This window comes from Centroberyx gerrardi, chromosome 9, assembly GCF_048128805.1.
Source record: "Centroberyx gerrardi isolate f3 chromosome 9, fCenGer3.hap1.cur.20231027, whole genome shotgun sequence".
Taxonomy (NCBI): Eukaryota; Metazoa; Chordata; class Actinopteri; order Beryciformes; family Berycidae; genus Centroberyx; species Centroberyx gerrardi.
The window spans coordinates 31,655,321-31,675,289 of NC_136005.1; the positions used below are offsets into that span (position 1 = coordinate 31,655,321).

The following is a 19,969-nucleotide window of genomic DNA, read 5'->3' on the forward strand; positions in this document are numbered from 1 at the left end:
GTCTTTTATTTAAGATTTATATCTGCAGTACACCTTTGAGCCACATGAGGGAGCTCGTTGGTATTTCTACCACACTCACGGTTTCCGCCAGATTCTGCAGCCAGCCACAAGAAATGGATGCTTGGCTAATAAAAAAGAAAGGCCCAGCTAAAGACCAGACTACAGCTAACGTTAGCCAAACTACCGCCCGTGAGGGAAGCCAGCATGAGGATGGACGTGAACCGACCCCTGCTACCGGTCACATTCAACCCGCTGATGACAGAAATAGACTGAACACTGCACCCGATATGCGCGTTGCGCTCTCCTCTTGTACACCGGACTGGAATGCAATACCAAAAAGCAAGCAGGCCCACCTATCACATTAGCAAGGTAAATAGCACATAATGGACCTAATGAGATTTGACATGGAATAGACCTGATGTGGTTAACGAATTGATTGTTGACTGTTCGAATTGATTGACTGACTGTTTGATAACAATAGCTACACTTAAACACAAGCCTACTTGTTCTGATAATAGGCATGAGCATTTCAAAAAACTTTCAACAAGAAGCATGTTTTTGATAGTACTGAATGTTCGTATTGTTCTGATAATTGTACTTATAACATTGAATCTAATATGAAAGGCTAGCATACATTCTGTTTGTTTTACTGATGAGAGGAAAAAAACGAGAGCCTGCTCCGCCTAAATGCACTTATTTTGTCTCATTTATAAAGTTAAAATGTGTATTGTTTTACTGATGAGAGGAAATAAAAACAATGAGATAGCCTGTTAACTCCGCCTAAATGCATTTATTTGGTCTCATTTATAAAGTATTTAAAATGTGTATATGTTTTCAATAACACATGCATAAAACGAAGTTGGGATTTATCAAACGTATATCTCTTCGAAATGGCTGGTTTACCTATTCAAGATAATACGGGGGATGAGCGCGCCACAACTCCGAGCAGACTTGCCAAAAAGGCACATAAACAGCGTAAATTTGGGAAAATGGAAAAATCAGCTCTGTCAGTCCCTGTCCCTGCCAATGCTCAATGCTCATGTGCAGTTTGAGATTGATTGGCCAACCCGTTGAGGAGCAAAATGGATGCGGACAGACGGACGGACGGACGGACAGAGTGTTCCTCATTCTATAGTAGGATAGTAGGATAAGGTGATGGCAGTAAAAATGGTCAGGAACGTTCATTTATGCACAAATTTGCTCTTCTCACGATTTATAGATAAGGCCTATTGTGAATTGGGTCGCGATGGTTTGCCATTTTTAAAAAGTGGGTCCCCAGAAAAAAAGTTTGGGAAACACTGCTCTAGAATAATTACCATTGTTTTTATACATGTTTATATGTGTATGTTAGTGCTTCGAATAACCAAATATATTGTTGCTACAAAAATTATGTTATGTTAGGCTGATTCGGCTGTTCTAAAGCCACAATCATAAATTACAACGTAATACAATGTGTGATTTTGATAAATACCCATAGATTCTTGGAGAATATAACCGATACTCATGAGCTTAGAATTACCATTTCAAATAATCATAACCCTAACCCAAAAGAGTAGGCTTTTATTTCATTTTATTTCAATTCTTCATTCAACATTGTTACATGTGATCATCATGAGATCCTCAAATGTTTTATCATTTAGCTTGCATCTTTCTGGCCTGAATACCTGTCCTGCCACACTGAAGATCCGCTCTGCAGGAGCAGTTGGATCAGGTAAGGGAAGCGGCTCTTGTTCTCTTGCCAAAATGCTAATGGGTGAGTCTCCTCAGATGAGCATGGTAAACTGAGGTACATTGGAACCTCATTTGAGACCTGAGCCACCGGTGGGGGATCACTATTCATGTATGAAAGCAGTCTTGAATGCTTCTTTGGTGGGGCAGAACATTCATCAAGGTTGACATTCTCTTTCAAGGGGTTAGGTATTTGAGGGATATCCCAGAACTTCCCCTGCACCACCTGACGATGGTTAGGGTTAGGGTTAGCATCAGCTTTTCATGCAACAGGTTTTCAATGGTAGCTTCCTCTTCACCAATGCACCAGGCCAGGTCGAATCAAGGATCAAATGGAGCGGCCAAGACTGCAAGACATTTCTCTATAGAATTCTGCAGGGTGGATGCCAGCTTGTTGTTACGAGTCACCTACAAATCTTTGGCAGCATAGCAAAGACCTCGGGCACATGCCATGACAAGGCTAGATGTGATCACTTTCTCAGCCTGGAATTGGTCCGTAGTGTCTTCAAAGGGCTCCAGTACCTCTAGAAGTTCCCCCATGACTTTCAGCTCATAGGGTGTGAACTGTATGGGGCAGTTGAGCTCTGCCAAACACCTCTTGGCACCTCCAGGACTGACCTCAACATCTTCAGCTGGCTATTCCATCTGCTGGCATTGGCAAGCTGGAGTTTGAAGCCTTCTTCTGGGACTCCTGAAAGAAGCCCATGCTTTGTCCAGAAAGGTCTCAAAGCTAAATGACCCCATTTATCTGTTTGACCACCGATCAACAGTCACTGAGGAATGAAGTTATGGCTTTGGTTCTTAGTGGGCATGTTAAAGCAGGGTTCCTTTGCGGAAATCCTTGTTTTCCACAGTGAAGGGAGAAAGGAGGCCGTTGGCAATGTATGTGACAATGCTGTCAGTCAGTTCGACTTGACACCTGTCAGATGTTGACCAGTTTGAGCATTGGCTGCAGTAGGGTCGGATAGCTGTGCTATTGCCAGCCTCAAACTTTCTTAGCAGCTCAGGGTGCTTTTTCTGGAAACTGAATACATTTATATCATTTCAAAGTATATTTAAGCCTTCAAGTAATATTAACATTAACATTAAATACGATATTGAGTAATACTTTTTTTAACAATATAATTATTTGAAATAGAAAATGTTACGGCAATTATCAGTACCTGCATGTTTAGTATTATCTACTATAAATTACTGGTTTATGTTTGATTAAACAATGTGGCAAATGAGATAAACTTTCCTGGGAATGAAAATGTTCTTATTTCAGTATCAAATGTCTCAATTCAGGTAGCCTAAAGGCTAGAATCATTTTAAGATGGAATATTGCAGTAATTCACCATAAACTGCTTTTTGGGGCGCCTCTCTGTGGCTGTGCTAGAGGACACTTTTGATAAAAGCAGAGTAAAATTTTTTATTTGCTTATATTATTAAGAAAAAATGTCAATCATATTTTATCATTCCGAGGTAGTGAAACTTATATTCACAATGCTATAAAACCATTCAGGGCCATTGTAAACCACAATAATTCTGGTAACTTACTTGTAGAAGCCTTTTGAAATTTAAAGTGGCCTTGATTGAACCACAGACAGGAGTATTGCAATGATTGTCAGTGGCTTGATGGTTTCCTGCTTTACCATGAGACGTTGTCTTAGACTTCTCCATGTTCAATAATAATCCAAATTCGTTACCCAAATCCAGTCCAGAGGTCATACACAGTATCAGGTAGTCTTCCAAAGTAGGGTCAGACAGCAACAAACAAGGCTCTCAAAACAGTCCATGGTCATGGTCAAGCCTTTACTGGCTTGCTTTTTTTTGCAAGGCAGTAAATCAAATCCATTCCAATAGACACTCATAATAGTTTAAGTTAAGTTTATTTATTTATATAGCCCTTTATCACAAGCATGTCTCAGAGGGCTTTACAGAGAATGTGTCTAGCTAGGTCTAACTAAACACAATCAGTGGTAAACAAAATTTTGTAGGACAGCATAATGAAAAACACAGGGTAGGTAGGAGCAGATTTAGCGAGACAAACAATCTACCTATTCTATATAGCCTAACCTACCCGACACCCCAGCCTTAGACCCTAAATGCACACAAGGAAAAACTCCCAGGAAAAAACTTGGAAGAAACCTTGGGTGGGCTGAGGCAGATAGGGATCCCCCCCCGGGACGGCTTAGCGTGCAATAGGTGCCGGGCAAAACATTGACAGAGTCATGGGCAACAATGATGACAAGAGAAAACAGAGAGAGACAAAAGAAAAGGAGGAGCATGCGGTGGTGAGGGGGGGCTGAGGCCAGCAGTAAAGGAGCGAGGGCAGCAGTCGTAAATCAGCGTCCAGGAGGGAACAGCGGAAAGGAAGAGCAAGGCAGCACTGACGACAAAGAGCCAGGGCAGCACCCGTCACTGCCAGGTAGAACACTGACCTGGAGTCAGAGAGGAGGAGAGAGAGGAAGCCGCGTACACACAACACACCCAGACACACACACACGTAAAGAAGAAGGGGGGAAACAGCTGCAAACAGAACACACAGGGTCAGAGACACAAAAGGGCAGCAGCATCAGGGATGTGGGAAGGGACTGAGGCCGGCGCTGACGACCACTGGACTGCACCGGAGTCTGAAAGGGGGAGAGAGTAAGGGGAGAAGCAGCAGCAGCAGAACACAAGACAGACACGTAGGGTGGGAGCAGGACCAGGCCGGCGCCGACGACCGGCCGGAGCGACACCTGTCCACTGGCAGGTGGAGCACTGGACCGGAGTCTGGGGAAGGGGAGAGAAGACAGCTGCACACAGAACACACGGAGTCAGAGCACATCGGGTGGGAGCGGCAGCAGGGATGGGACTAAGGCATGCACTGGCGACCACTGCACTGCACCGGGGTCTGAGAAAGGGGGGAGAGACAGGTACACACAAAGACAACGAACACACGGAGAGAGAGAGATCCAGGTGGGAGCAGCGTCAGGGATGGGACTAAGGCCAGCACCGAAGACCATCAGGGTCAGAGGAATCTGAGAAAGGGAGGAGAAAACCAGCCGCGCACACACACACACACACACACACAGAGAGCTGTGCAGAAGCAGCACAAGACCCAGACGTATTTGGGCACAGACAGGCTCATACAGACAGCAGATAGGAAGTGATTAGACACAGTGTAGCCAGAGGGCATCCCTATGCTTATGTTCCCAACGGCAAATTTCTATATAAATACTGTCTAGGCTAGGGTAAGAGAGAAGACTGTGGCCAGCGGTGCTAAGGTAGGTCGTATGATTGCGAGAGAAGATAGGTTTTGAGTCTAGATTTGAAGATTTCGACAGAATTAGCTTCCCTGACTGTAAGAGGTAGCTGGTTCCAGAGATAGGGAGCTCGGTAGGAGAAAGCTCTACTGCCTGCTGATTTTTTCTTGATTCTAGGGACAATAAGGTAGCCAGCGTCCTGCGAACGGAGGGCACGAGATGGAATATAAGGGATGATGAGGTCGGATAGATATGATGGTGCAAGCCCATGTAACGATTTATAAGCTAACAGAAGCACCTTAAAGTCAGATCTGGCTTGAATTGGGAGCCAGTGAAGGGAGGTTAGGATAGGAGTAATGTGGTCAAATTTTCTAGTTCTGGTTAGTATTCTGGCAGCAGCATTTTGCACAAGTTGTAGTTTTTTAATACTACAGTTAGGTAGGCCAGAGAGTAAAACATTACAATAATCGAGTCTTGATGAAACAAAAGCGTGTATTAAGGTTTCAGCATCCGCCGTGTTTAGCAGGGAGCGAATTCTCAAGATATTACGAAGATGAAAAAATGCTATCTTAGTGATTTCCTTAATGTGAGCATCGAATGAGAGAGCTGAGTCGAACGTAACGCCAAGGTTTTTAACTGTGGGACTCTGGGTAATTAAGCAATCCCCAAAATTTAGAGTAAGGTCTGAAACAAGAGGTAGTTGGGTTTTTGGGCCAACAACTAGCATCTCAGTTTTGTTGGCGTTTAGTCGCAAGAAGTTTAGTGACATCCAATTTGTGACAGCGATTAGGCATAATTCTAGGTTTGAAAGTTGTAAACGGTCGTCAGGTCTAATTGGTATGTAAATTTGAGTATCGTCCGCGTAACAGTGAAATTTAATACCATAACTGCGGAAGATTTCACCAAGAGGTAGCATGTAAATGGAGAAAAGCAAAGGTCCGAGCACGGAGCCCTGCGGTATGCCAAAGTTAACTTTAGAGTAATCAGATATAGTATTTTTATGTGAGACACAGTGCGTTCTATCGGATAGGTAGGAATTTAGCCAGGAAAGCGCAGAGTCGCGGATGCCAACGTAGCTCGCTAGGCGGTTTAAGAGAATATTATGATCGACTGTATCAAATGCCGCACTCAAATCAAGTAAGATAAGAACAGAAGAAGAATCGGAATCTGAGGCGAGGAGTAGGTCGTTTACCACTTTTGTGAGAGCAGTCTCAGTGCTATGTAGAGACCTAAAACCAGATTGAAAGGGTTCGAAGAGACTATTACACGAGAGGTAGTCAGTTAGTTGGGTAGAAACTATTTTTTCCAAGACTTTAGAGAGGAAGGGGAGATTGGAGATTGGTCTAAAGTTATTAAGATCATCAGGATCAAGGTTGGATTTTTTGAGCAGAGGTTTAATTATGGCTGATTTGAAGGATGAGGGCACAATGCCAGAGGAGAGAGAGGTGTTAATGATATTGAGTAGGGAGGGGCCTAATATTGGGAGAAGTTCCTTAACCAACTTAGCAGGAAGAGGGTCAGATAAGCTGGTTATGGATTTAGAGGAAAGTACTAATTTAGAGAAGGTGTCTAAGGAGACAGTCACAAATTGCGAGAGTACGGCGGTGGTCTCTATTGTGGCTAATGCACGAATAGGAGAGGGATCAACGCCCTCGGTGGGTAAAGAATTGCTAATTTCATCTCTAATAGAGTCAATTTTGTGATTGAAGAAATTAAGAAAGTCATTCGCAGTAAATTGAGAGCTCGCTACAGGGGAGGGTTTGCGAGTAAGTTTTGCTACCGTGTCAAATAGAAACTTCGGGTTATTTTTATTAGTGTTAATAAGATCTGAGTAGTAGGAGGCCCTAGCGGCGGAGAGCGTACGCTTGTAAGTCAATAGGCTATCGCTCCAAGCTAGTCGAAAGACCTCGAGTTTGGATAACCGCCATTTGCGTTCTAGCTTTCTACACGCCTGTTTTTGTGCACGAGTTTCATCAGTGAACCAGGGCGACGGTTTCTTTAGACGGCGGGTTTTTATGAGTAGGGGCGCAACACAGTCAAGCGAGTCAGTTAGAATAGAGTTGAAGTTATCCGTGAACTCGTCGAGGGAACCAATTCGTTCAGGGAGAGAGGCAAGAGTTTTAGGTAGGAGATCAGCGAGTTTTGTAGTTGTCGAAGTATCAATACGGCGGATGCTGTAGGTATCAACTGGATTGGAATGCCGACAGGGCAGAGTAATTTGAAATTTAATGAGATAATGATCTGATAATGCCGGTGGATACGGTAAAACAACTAAGTCTGACACGTTAATACCACGAGCGAGGACCAGATCAAGAGTGTTGCCGCTAGAGTGGGTCTGTTCGTGAACCAACTGAGTAAAGCCAAAAGTGTCAATTAGGGACGAAAAAGCTTTGCTAAGTGGATTAGTTTTACAATTTTCTTTTGTAGTTTGCATGCTCTGTTTATGTCTATCTGTATCTATGATGGACTGGTGATTTACACTGAATTACACTCGGAATGCATTAAACATTTTCCAGCCTCAGGCCTTAATTGGCCTCACTGTACATGGGCCCATGGTTATATTTGTAAGAACAGCATGCTTCGTACAGTGTGCGGACAAACAAGGCAATTTGTGTGGTGCTTGTGTGTACTGGAGGTATTGCTGGTAAATCAGCCGTCCCTATGGATTCCGGTGCTGTCTCATTGTCCATGCAGGTGCTGCCCCGGCCAGCCAGCCGGCACTGTAGGGAAGGGGCACTAAGGCTGCTGGTAGCCCCTGGCCACTGCCCTCTTCAAACCCAAAATGAACGCTCGGGGCCAGAGCTACGGTCTCATCGCTTCCATGTGGGAGCTTGCCAAGGCACTCTTATGAATTTAGAGACATATTTGAGCACTCTTTAACTTCCTAATTGGACCCTTTGGGAACATATAGGAGATAATCCTTATAGGCATTTTGTACACGACCCTCCAGTGAGGGGGGAGCTTTATGAGCTCATGCTAGCTTTCCTGCATAATGCACCAAACTTAATAGCAGCATGGTGCCTGTTTCCCCTCACTCCTCCACCAGGTTGTTAAGATCTCTCTCGCTCTTTGTCTTCCTATCTGTTTTCTGGTCCCGCAAGGGATTTTCTCCACATCTTTAGCAGGGTTTTGTAGTACCTCTCTGCCTCCACTAGGTGGTGAGTCTGAGCGCAGGATTTAGTTGTTCAGGGGAGGAAGGAGAGAGCATTTCCAGCCCTTTATGCTGCATTCACGCCATATGGTTATAACTGTCTGGAAGTGTTCCCATGTTAAAATTGCCTTGAAGCCGTCAAAGCATCACGATTGACGTTTTCTTTATGTTTTGGTTACTAATGGTAATACATTTGTGTTCATGTTTTACAACAAACCAAACATTGCCCTGTTTCAACCACAAACCAAAAATCCAATAAGTACAATAGTTGTGACCTGCCAGGGCATCTTATGAGTTGTGATCAGAAAATTATGATGAAAATAATTCATTTTGTTGGTTTTATTTGAGTTCCCAAGTAGTATTTCCCATCTGAAAGCTGAGTGACCAGTATTTTCTGGTAGTATTTACCATCTGAAAGCTGAGTGAACAGTATTTTCTGGTAGTATTTACCATCTGAAAGCTGAGTGAACAGTATTTTCTACTAGTATTTACTATCTGAAAGCTGAGTGAACAGTATTTTCTACTAGTATTTACTATCTGAAAGCTGAGTGAACAGTATTTTCTACTAGTATTTACTATCTGAAAGCTGAGTGAACAGTATTTTCTACTAGTATTTATCATTTGAAAACTGGGGGCTCCAAAACAGAGTATGGGCTGGAAAGTGAGTTTTTGAAAGCCTGAAATCTCAGCACCTGGCCAAGTAATCGTTGAGTCATTTGTATTGGTCAACAACCCTGTCAACTCCCACATATACATTATGGTCATTTTGTGCTATGTGGCAATAAAAATTTTACTTATTGCCCCTTTAAAGCTTATTTGAATGGTATTTTTAAATAGGAATGTTGTATCTACCATTTTCCCCATTCGTCATGAATGCAGCAACAGAAAGGACATTTGATCAACTGTCCTCAGCACACAGGTACACACACACAGGGCTGTGGGTTGACTGGCCATGCCGACCCCCCCCCCCCACACACACACACACCTTTTCAGCAGCTATCATATCAAACGACATTTTCATTTGAAAGCACGTGTGGTTTGGCAGCAGGGTGAAATGTGCAGCTCTCTCTGGACTGTGTGTATTGTTATCTCCTCCGGGGCTTTGAAAGACGGTGGTTATCTTTAGCTGAACTTGTTAACTTTTAAGTGAGCGTCGGGGTGACAGACAGCAGGATGTGACAGCAGCTCTCTCACCGGCTGGGACTCATCACATTTCCATTTAGCTCTGAGTAAAGTGCCTCTGCTGCTCCGCACTGTCCTGAATAATTACTCCGGTTGTGGAAGACGCCCTTTAACAAACTGACAACCAAGCCTAACATCAGTAAAAAACACAGTACGGATTGTATTTTGTATCGCTACCTTCAAAACAATAACAACCAGCGGAAACGTGAATAGGATAAATATTTGACTTATTCATATATAATCACAATGTTTGAAAAACCATAAAATCTTTATTATAGCTAAACTTCCATTTGCTCAATGCACTACAGTATTGCTGGTGGAATAGTAAATAGATTATTACATTTCCTGTGCATTTCAGACAACAGTGTCTCATCTTATTATCTCATGCCTTATCTGAATGAATACCATTGGCTTTCAGCTAAACAAACAGGATATCTTACACATAAACACTAATGCTGCGTTCCAGTCAAAGTGGAAAGTGGGAAATTCCCAAATCCTAGGTTGTAATTGCAACCTCCATGCATTCCAGCTTGGAAAAACCAGGGAAGAAGAAACAGGAAACATTCCCTTCAATGATAATGATATTTGGCAGTGTTAGCTAGTTAGCAACTATAAGTGACACTGTGTAGTGTTTACAGTGTATGCTGCCATGCTGACAGATAACTGAATCTCTGAAATCTCAGCATTGAGAATTTCCTACTTCGAATTCCTACTTGGAAGGCTGTTCCATTGCATTTTTCCAAGCAAGAACTTCCTGACATCCCTAGAATGCAGCATAATTACACAGACACCTAATCATATAAAGCACCATAGAAAAACACCCAAGGCTGCAAGCCCATGTACAAGAAATCTTCTCGATTTGTCCCGTTTGCTGTTTCTGATTGTGTGTTTTTTCACCCAGGGAATGACTGTAATGTGTGGGCAGATAGCAGCAAACTGTACACCATTACTTAAATGATCTACTAGTGATAGCCATTATTAGGGAAGTCGTATCATTAGGGAAGTGTTTGGGTGTGGGGATAGTGGGGATGTTATTCAAGTTTTGTGTCTTCATGATTTTTCTATTCTGATTTATTATCTTCATATTGTCATCTCATTTTAGAACTTTTTCCATGCATCAAGAGGCAAATTGTAGTCAGTCATCCAGGCATCAGACACACAAAAAATCAGTTTACACAAAACATGTCTGCTCTTTATCTAGAAGCATCTAATTAAAGTAAAAGTTCTATTATTGTTAAATAACTTTTAACTATTTAGCTTCACACATAAGCTGCAGATTTTCACCCAGCTCCTGCAACCTTCTTTCAGCAAGTCTGCTACTGTCAACATCTGAGGAAAAATCTCCATTGCTTTTGTTATTTTTGGATGTATACTATCAGAAATACATATCTACCAAAACGTTGACTGTCACACATTGATTTTGATATTTGAACTTTTACAGTGTATTTTGAACTCATTTTTACATTGCATCTTCATCTTTTTTTGTAGCTTTTCTTATTTCTGGATGCAACATCAGCATTCTACATTTCTAGTGTTAATTTTGCCTTCTTTTTTTTGCCATTGAAAGAAACCAAAATATTAACATTAGGCTATAGTAAAAACAGCTTCCCTGAGCAAATTGGGACACAAAGCTGACGCCAGCAGCCAGCTGGTGTGTTGAACACTATCGCTAACTTAAACTTACTATTGCGGCAAAATAGTAAAATTGCAAGTCTTAAAAGTTAGTGGCTAATAAGTGGCCATTTGGAATTCATAAACGGTCATTGACAAAAATAGGGTACTATTTTAGAATTTTCTTCCTACGCCTGTCACCCAAATAGAAACCATATACAAAGGCTGCACTTCAACAGAAACAACATACCAACTTTTAATCCTTTGGGGCCCAGATCTGATCTTTTTATGGCTCTCTGCACAGGGGAGAAACTGCATGAAATTTGATTTCCCCCTGTTTGGACAGCCATGAAAAGATTAGCACTACGCCACAAAGGGGATAAAAATAAAAAATCTTTTGCGCTCATGATAATGCAACCAAGAGCCCTCTTCCCTTTTGTCCTTTCTGCTTTTCTCTGTTCATTTTTATCCTTAGGAATGATTGTTAGCTCTCAGCAACAACTTGCAGCATCAGGGGACTTGGAATCGCTAAAAACAACAATCAGCGTTATGATTATACACTAAGCGTGGACAGCTTCTGCATGGAGCTGTAGCTTTTTTTAAAAAAAATTTTTTAAATCATATTCTTAACCTTATCGTATTAAACCTGCAATAAGCGATATCAGACCTTATAACCTTATTGTCTCCTCCCTCGCGGTTTAAAAGCGGCGCTCACCCGCTCCCATTCCTGAAATTTTGTTTTTTTTCAATGAAGCGAGTGAGTAAACTTGTTAAACTAGTAAACTTGCTACCTACCTCTTAACTTGTCATTGTGGGACACGTAACCTTCAAAATCTGGCAAAGTGAGACTGGTAACTGGCGACACTTCTCCGTAGGTACATTTAGCTTAGCTATTAGCCTTTATGCACAGTCCTTTGCTAGGTTTGTCCTTTGGGGCCTCCGTAGTCCAGTAGCTTTGCTGTGCTTTATTTACAAATGTGTTTCTGTCACCCTCTAGTGGTCAGAAAATCGCTTATTGCAGCTTTAACCTTATTTTAATCACTCTTAGGTATAGGTCACACCAAGGGAGTTTTTGTAGCGGTTCATTTGAACTCTGCATTGTTTCCTCCTTTAGTTCCGTTTGTTTGGCGTGTGAGAACAATGCCATTCAAACTGGTGGCACCAAATAACAGCACAGAGACGCCTGAAAATCTCAGTCCTCTAACAAGAGAACTGCGGTGCGGTTCCTTAGGTGAGAGCGTAATCTGAACCAACTACAGGAAACAACCCCAAAACGCAAGGGATTATGGGTACAAGGAGACAGATGTCGACATCTGATAGCCAGCAGTTCCTCATGCTTGAAAAAACGAGCAGTCTTGCAGTCTTGACTGATGCTCATATACGGCTATTTCTTCATGTGTTCTTAACTGGTATGAACACCAGATAATCATGTTTCCATCATGTTTAGCTTAAATTACAGGGACTGGAATTTGATTTATTTTGACACCTCCCACCACCACCACCACCTTCCAAAATTCATGAGTCAGGTGACTTCTGTTGACAAGCCCTGGTTCACTTGTAACTGGGCAGTGTGAACCTAAACTCAGCACATACAAAAATGTAACAAAGCAAATTTTTCATTACGGTTCAGGCCAAAGAAAAGAAATGGCAGCTGCAACCGCACCCGATTTTCTTTGACTGTGTAGCCAGAGCCAGTGGTTGACTTCTCTTCACGCCACCTTAGTTCAGCAGTGTTAGTCTACCTATAGCACTGTACACAGACACTGGGGGGGGGGGGGGCAGGACATACATATATCTATTCAGGGGCTCAGGAACAAAAAGGACCTTTTACAGGAGGGTTGGAGTCCCCCTTCTAAGTTAGGTACCACCTTATTATCATGGATATCCTGCCCTGTTTCAACTGTTTTTGATACTGAACAATTATTTTACCTAAGTCCTTTTTTAAGTCCTTAACTCCGGAGCTCATCTTGTTCAGTCGTTCATTCGTTCTCTCATCCGTCAGTCTTCCTCTTCTCTGTCCATGCAGATGTTGGCCAGGGTTTTGAACTTTGACCCCAGGGAGTCCAGGAAGTCCAGGTTGTCCTGGTCGCCCAGGTCGCTGCAGCAGCCCACCGATCCAGCTGCCGAGCCCTCGCCCTCGTAGCCGAAGACGCAAACAATGTCGTCGGCGTAGCGCTCGTCCGAGTCGCTGGCGAAATACCCCAACTTCTGCAGGACAGGAGGGAGAAAGAAAGGATAGTGTCAACGCCTCACAGCCTCACATCCCATAATGCCAGGGCTTCTTCACTTTGGACAAAACTATATTTCTATCTTCAAAAATGTTACTGTTGTGTAATCCAAACTCTGAGCGATATTTCACCGATAATTCACCACAATACCATTTTGTTCATACCTTATTATTATTTTGTTATTTGATTAATTACAACTGATTTCCTCCTATTTCCTCCTAACTTCCTATTCACTCTTGTATAAAACAACTCAACTGTAAAACTAATTTCCTAACAGTATCACTCACTGAGGCTTTAGGCCATGCTTACTTTTCATTAATGTGATTTCTTTTTGTATTATTTATTTATTTTCATTCTTCCCATTTTTTTCATTTCAAGCCTTTGGCGCCTCACTTTGTCTTTCTTAAGTTGGCACAGCTTTTTTGTCATTGTGTTTTTACCTGTAACATCAAAGGCTGCTGTCTTTTTGAAGAAGACAAAGCCCAGTTTTTCAAAACTTTTAATCTGGATCATAGTTATACAGATTGTCCCCCCTTTTGCAATCTGGACCAGAATGATTTTGCTGATTATGAGTCAGTTTTTCAAAAAAAATATCAGATAGGAACATTCTGATCCATAAGGTATGACAGAATCCAGATTTGTAGTCTTTAAATAGACCTCTATCTCGCCATCTATTGGAAAAATAATGTTATAACATGTTGCTGGGCAAAAAGGCAGGAGGGAACTTGAAAAACTTTTATTCACTTATCTGAACTCAAGCAAGCATTTTCAAAATAAAGAGCAGCTGGTTCATTTAGCTGTAATGGTGGCATTTGTATGATACTTTGTTTTGAAAGTTTAGTTAATTTAATCAAATGTGAATATTAAATGCTATTTTAATCTATATTCAAGATCTATAGGCCGTATTTCCCCACATTCTCACCAGTTACAATTTCTTGGTTCCATATAATCCACCTGAATCCAACTGAATCCACCCTTCTTGTGGGATTAAGATTATCCTGATTTTTAGCATCAAAACTAAACTCTGCTTTTCAGTTTTAAAGAACACAGAACCAACTTTTTACGACCAACATTTAAGATTGATTTAAAGTTTGAGTGGAATACCCCGAAACCTAGTTATCAGATTGAATCCAATCCGATAATTGAAATTCTACCAGAGAAAAATGTTGAAAAAACTGGGCCCAGGGGTTTACCTTGTCCAGATAGAGGCCATTGGTTTCCCAGGTATGCAGTGCAGAGAGGTGGCTCTGCTTATAAAACAGCGAGTCATTGTAGTTGGCGTTCCCATAATGCCCGGCGCTGTAGAAGCTGCTCTGGCCTTGAGTCATCATGAAGTCCCTCCTACTGGACTGATACATGCTCTGCTGGGTCATGGTCTGCAGGCCGGCTGGTCCAACTGGTGATGTGTTACTTTTCTGGTCTATAAGCCCCGCCCCCTTCATAGAGCCATCTAAAGCGTCCACATCACCACTGGTGGGAACCATGAGCAGACTGGCCGATTTCTAAGAGGTAAACAACAAATCAGTGTTCACAAACGTGTTAAATGCAAGTTTTCAGTCTATTTTCGTGGCCTCATTCAAAAGAATGGGAAGTAAAAATCCAAACGCTACAAACTCGTCCAGCTGCATCTGATCTTGGTGATTAGTTTATATTCTGGTTTTCATGGCCAAGGTCAAGTGCCAAATAACCCCGATGTTAAAACTAAGTGGAATATTGCTTTAATTATAGCGCCCTCATCAGGCTGATTAAATAAATTCTTCTTTCTATGCAATATTAGATATACCCAATCGGGCCGATAAGGTAAATAAATTCTTCTTTCAATGGAATATTAAGACAATATTAAGATGGCATTTTGAAAACATTTTATGTAAATTCATACATTAATTTTGATGGAATTGTGTTCAGAATTATTTTAATCTGAACATATTTGTAGGTATTACACTTTCATATTTTTTATTTCATTCTATTCCAAAACATAAATTTGTTCTTACAACACAAAAGTTTATATTTTTAAAGAGAATTTTAATGAATGGCTTGTAAATTTCTCATAAATATGAAAATGTTGGATATAAATTATGAATTATTGTAATTTTCCTCAAAAAATATGCATTGAGATGAATGAGTATCCCAAATAATGATGGAGTGTTGGTATGTAAACAACCACAATGAGTGTCTCATTCACAGCCAGTCATAAATGATGTAAACCAGTAAGCCAGTAAGGGACACAGTAAGGTGATCTCACCACTTCTTCCCCCGGAGCCTCGGTGTTGGACTTGAGCAGCATGCCTCCGCTGGACTCATCGATGTATATCTTATCTCCTTCAGTGGTGCAGGCAAACACAAAGAATATACCTACACAACACAGAGAGGGAGGGAGTTGCTAATGTTGCTCTAAACACACATCACATTTATAACATGACAGTACTCCTATCAATCCTATCACTTCTTCTAGCCACTTTGGCTGGTAGTCATCTCGTCTTTGACACATTATCAGAGGTTCTAGATATAAGAATAATGTGTTGCCTACTCTTGGCAAAATTTGGGGCACAATCTGAACCTTTGCTAAGTAACTGTACATGTACCAAGCACAATCACTTCACTTCGTCTTGCTTCGCTCTATCGAAAGTCGCCACTTTTCACTGGATGTGTGGGGTCAAGCATCAAGCATAATGTAGACCTTTTTTATATTTTAGAATTTTTTTCATTTCATTTTGCCCAAATCTAATGCATAATCCTATGTTTGGAAAACATAATCTTGAAATTATGCTTTACTCTGGCAAGCTAGCTAGCTAAGTGGCTTAAATGCGATGGGACAGGTAGGCTAGCTAGCTACACGTAAGCAAAAAAATAATGTTGAATGCACAAATTATTATTTTTGGAGGGACGGCATGAAAACCAACATGAATTTTGCTGTTCTCTCATTCTCCATCTTATTCAAAGAAAGTGGAACTAGCAACATATCTTGAATGACCAGGAGAATTTGAGAACTTGATTTTTGTACAAATGTTAGATTCTTGCGCTGTGACCATCATGGTCATTTGCATAATCTTAAACTTTTTCCACTTTTGTTTGTCACATCCTGGGCCTGGTTCACATCGCCACCTATCCTGTCAGGCCCTGTGCAAATAATTAGATGCTTCTTGCAGACAGTGAATTGAGTCGAACCGTTCGCTTTGTGAAATCGTGTCTGGTGTGGAAATGGCATTCTAGCGAGACTGATATCATCGCTTTCACCACTCTCCTTGGCGAGACAAGCATGCTATTACCACTTAAATCTCCAAACTGCCCTCATCCTCTACTTGGCAAAAGATGTGGTGTCCTTTCTAAATTTAGAGAAAATTAAGTTTGCCTCTCAGAGGTCCAGTGATGGTTCCCATTGGCAGGACTGCCATGTGTGATGCCATGTGTGCCCGGGACAGAATTATCCTTGTGGGCCCCCTCTCCTTAATCACATCCCCAGTCCCGAGTGCCAAAATATCAGTCAATGGTCAAAAATTACACCCAGAACACATACAAGTTACACACCACCAGCAAGAGCTTTCCTCTCTCTAGAGCAGTACCCAAACATACGAAACCAAACCCCTTAATTTTATCCCTGAAATGTCCTTAATTTCTCATTACTTAAACATTAATTATCCATTAAATATAACATAGCTTTAAAAAAGTAAGGTTAGTATCATGGGTTTCATGGGTTGGTCCGTGGAGACACTAGCAATGAAGGGATTTTTCATGCCTTTTGTGCATGGTTTACAGGATTATTAATGAGTTATTAATGGAAAGTTCCTGTCTCCCTGAATTTTACATTAAATTAGAAAGTAAGCAGTCAAACATTAAGGGGTGTTTAAGGTGATTTTGATGGGGTGTCCTCCATTAATAACTCCCTCCACAAAAAAAAAAAAAATATATATATATATACACATACGTAAGAAAACAAAACAAGAATAACCAATAAAATGAACAGTAAACGTATACAACAAATTCTCAATAAACAACATAAATAAATAAATAAATATTACATGTCCGAAATGGAGTAGGAAGAAGTAAAATACTTATTTGGTCCTACCCCTTTGCTAAGCTTAATCAATGAACTTACTGTTTATAGTCCAACTATCCACCCCAGTGTCCATCATACAACTTAAATAATTACTTCTATGTTCATCCTCTTTATACATACATACTCTATGTTCATCCTCTTTATACATAATCAACTTGTAGGTGCCCATCCGGCATGTCCCAACACTCACAGAGAGAAAACAAAGAAAAAAAAGAAAAAAACCCCAAAACAAAACAAAAAACAAAACAAAAACAATAACAACATCATCATCAGCGAGCGTCACATTCTTGAGACAAACAAGGCCCCTTCCTCATCCCTGTACCTCGCGCAAATCATTTTTTTGTACATCTTCTTAAATGTACTGTAGGGACTACTGGTTCGTAGAGATTAGCGCACATGCATTATCAACTGATGAATTATTATTCTTACTATCCCTTTCACAGTCAATTTTCTCACAAATAGAACATTAAGCTCTCCTCTACCACCATGCATAAAATGACAAAACCAGCAAATATTGTACCACACCTGTCAAATCTTCATAGGCCTGTTGTATGTTTCATAACAATCATGTGGAGCGATTCATAAGCAAGTCACACCAAGAATGGCATTCCAGGAGCTATCATAATAATCCAATAAAAATAATGATGCACTCCTATCTCATGTCTTGTTTGTGGTCTGTTGTTGGTGCATGCTCCAAATGCCAAATACCAAACTTTCTTTGCAACAAAATCATTGATTATGTCCTTACACTCCTGTTTCTGAGCAAGTTGGTGCTCTAGCTTCGCTGTTGTAAGTGGGCTTAAAGGAATAGTTCACCCAAAAATGAAAATTCAGTCATTATCTACTCACCCCCATGCCAGTTGCAACTCTCTCAGGCTCAATTTGCATGAAATAATAGATAAAACTTCTGATCCTATGGCGTCAGAAGACTTGGGTTATGCTTCACGAGTGGTATAGAGTAATTTTATGGTTAATTTTTGTTATTTTTGGAACTCTAAACATCGGTCCTCAAAGACTGTTTTAAAGAGGGCTGCTACAGAGTCTTGCTGGGAAGATCCGGGAGTGTTGTATGGACTAACAAAACTCACCAGAGTTTCAACTGGCATGGGGGTGAGTAGATAATGACTGAATTTTCATTTTTGGGCGAACTATTCCTTTAAAAAATAAAATGAAGGTGGTAATAATGTATTTCTCTTCAAGCAATAAAGATATGGACAAATAAGACATTGTGCATCTACTAGCCACTGGCGACAGTTGCCTATTGTCATCTGGTTAGCTGGGTACCATGTGTGTGAGACATGTTTGAAGTGTGTGTGTTGACCCGACTCACAGAGCAGCAGCAGCAGGGCGAGGGCCAGCAGCATGGCCAGGACTCCCCAGACCCCCAGGCCGACTGAGCTGCGATCAGAAACACACTCTCCGCTGAGGCATCGGCACACTCGCACCGTCACCACCTGGACGTCGCCTTTATTCTGCAGATCACTGATGCGTATGGTCACGTCGTACACCCCCCGGGCCATATCAGCCGCCTGCTCCAACACCACCGACGTGTCTGAAGGCAAGAAGGAAAAAGACTTATTTGAAATATATACTCGGAATGTGGACCCGATGGTTGAGAAATGCTGTTATAAATATGGTTAGGGTTAAATTAGAAATGTAATGTATAAAAATATTTGCAATTGCGTGGGTTTGTCTCCTGTGGCTTCACAAAAAGCCATAGCGTGCAAAAAATGTCAAGCTTGGGAAGACTATCCAGACTTTAACTTTACAACAGGATATTTTTTGTCAAATTATCTCACTGTACTGGCAGATCATTTTGATCATTTCAGTGAATTTCAGTCATGCCAGTACAACATCTTTCAAGAAGTAATCATGAAACAAGAAACTTGCTTTAAGACTATTTCCCTTTGTCAAGCAAACAAGTTACATTATCATGAAAAAAATAATTTCTTGAAACCAGCAACCACCATCTGAAATTGTGTGTGTGTGTGTGTGTGTGTGTGTGTGTGTGTGTGTGTGTGTGTGTGTGTAGGTGTGTGTGTGTGTGTGTGTGTGTGTGTGTGTTTGTGTGAATGAAGCTTGCTGGATACAAAACAAAATCCCTTCATAAGCTTGACTATTTGCAGTGTACCCCTCAGGCTCAGTTAGGGTTTGGAGACTGAAATTCCACGACACCAGGCAAAAAATTTCAGGTCAAGGCCCGAAACATCAAACTGTACGGAGAGTTATGGGGAAGAGAGGAAGAAGAGTAGGGGGGTAAGTAGGGGAGAGAGAGAGAGAGAGAGAGAGAGAGAGAGAGAGAGAGAGAGTGAGAGAGAGAGAGAGTGGTGGATAGAGTCAGAGCAGCTATACCTGCTGTTTGTTCGACTATACAGCTGTGTGTGTGTGTGTGTGTGTGTGTGTGTGTGTGTGTGTGTATTTAAGTTTTAGATCTTCAGAGTGAGGACATTTTGGTTGGTCCTCTTCTTCAGGGGTTAGTGTTAAAAATAGAATTAAGATTATTTTAGGGTAAGATTTAGGGTTTAGTGTGGAGGGTTAATGGTGGGGTTTGGGGTGAGGGAATGAATGTAGTCAATGGAAGGTCCTCACAAGTATAGTCAGACAAACGTGTGTGTGTGTGGTGTGTGTGTGTGTGTGTGTGTGTGTGTGTGTGTGTGTGTGTGTGTGTGTGTGTGTGTGGTTAGTGCAGCGAGTGCTGGCCCTAGGGTAGCCTGCGGTCAGAGGAACTAATTCCACAGATGGATTAAAAGCGCCACTAAACGTCGCGGGCTGACATTTCCTCTGC

The 19,969-nt window shown here is 41.5% G+C and overlaps 1 protein-coding gene across 3 annotated transcripts in view; it reads right to left on the minus strand.

Moving 5' to 3' along the window:
* Positions 1-19,969, minus strand: part of LOC139924043 (desmocollin 2-like protein) — a 374,665-nt gene that overhangs the window by 324,926 nt on the left and 29,770 nt on the right. The window contains exons 13-16 of one of the 3 annotated variants that reach the window (XR_013505113.1): positions 18,515-18,736; positions 15,373-15,482; positions 14,324-14,632; positions 10,242-13,110 (exon numbers count right to left, since the gene is read on the minus strand). Coding sequence is in view for 2 of the 3 variants with exons in the window: in XM_071914957.2 (XP_071771058.2) it covers positions 12,901-13,110; positions 14,324-14,632; positions 15,373-15,482; positions 18,515-18,736 (851 nt within the window). In the remaining variant the exon portion in view is untranslated. Of the gene's footprint in view, positions 1-9,162; positions 13,111-14,323; positions 14,633-15,372; positions 15,483-18,514; positions 18,737-19,969 lie in introns of those variants that run through there. The other 2 variants (XM_071914957.2, XM_071914958.2) reach the window with 2 other exon arrangements.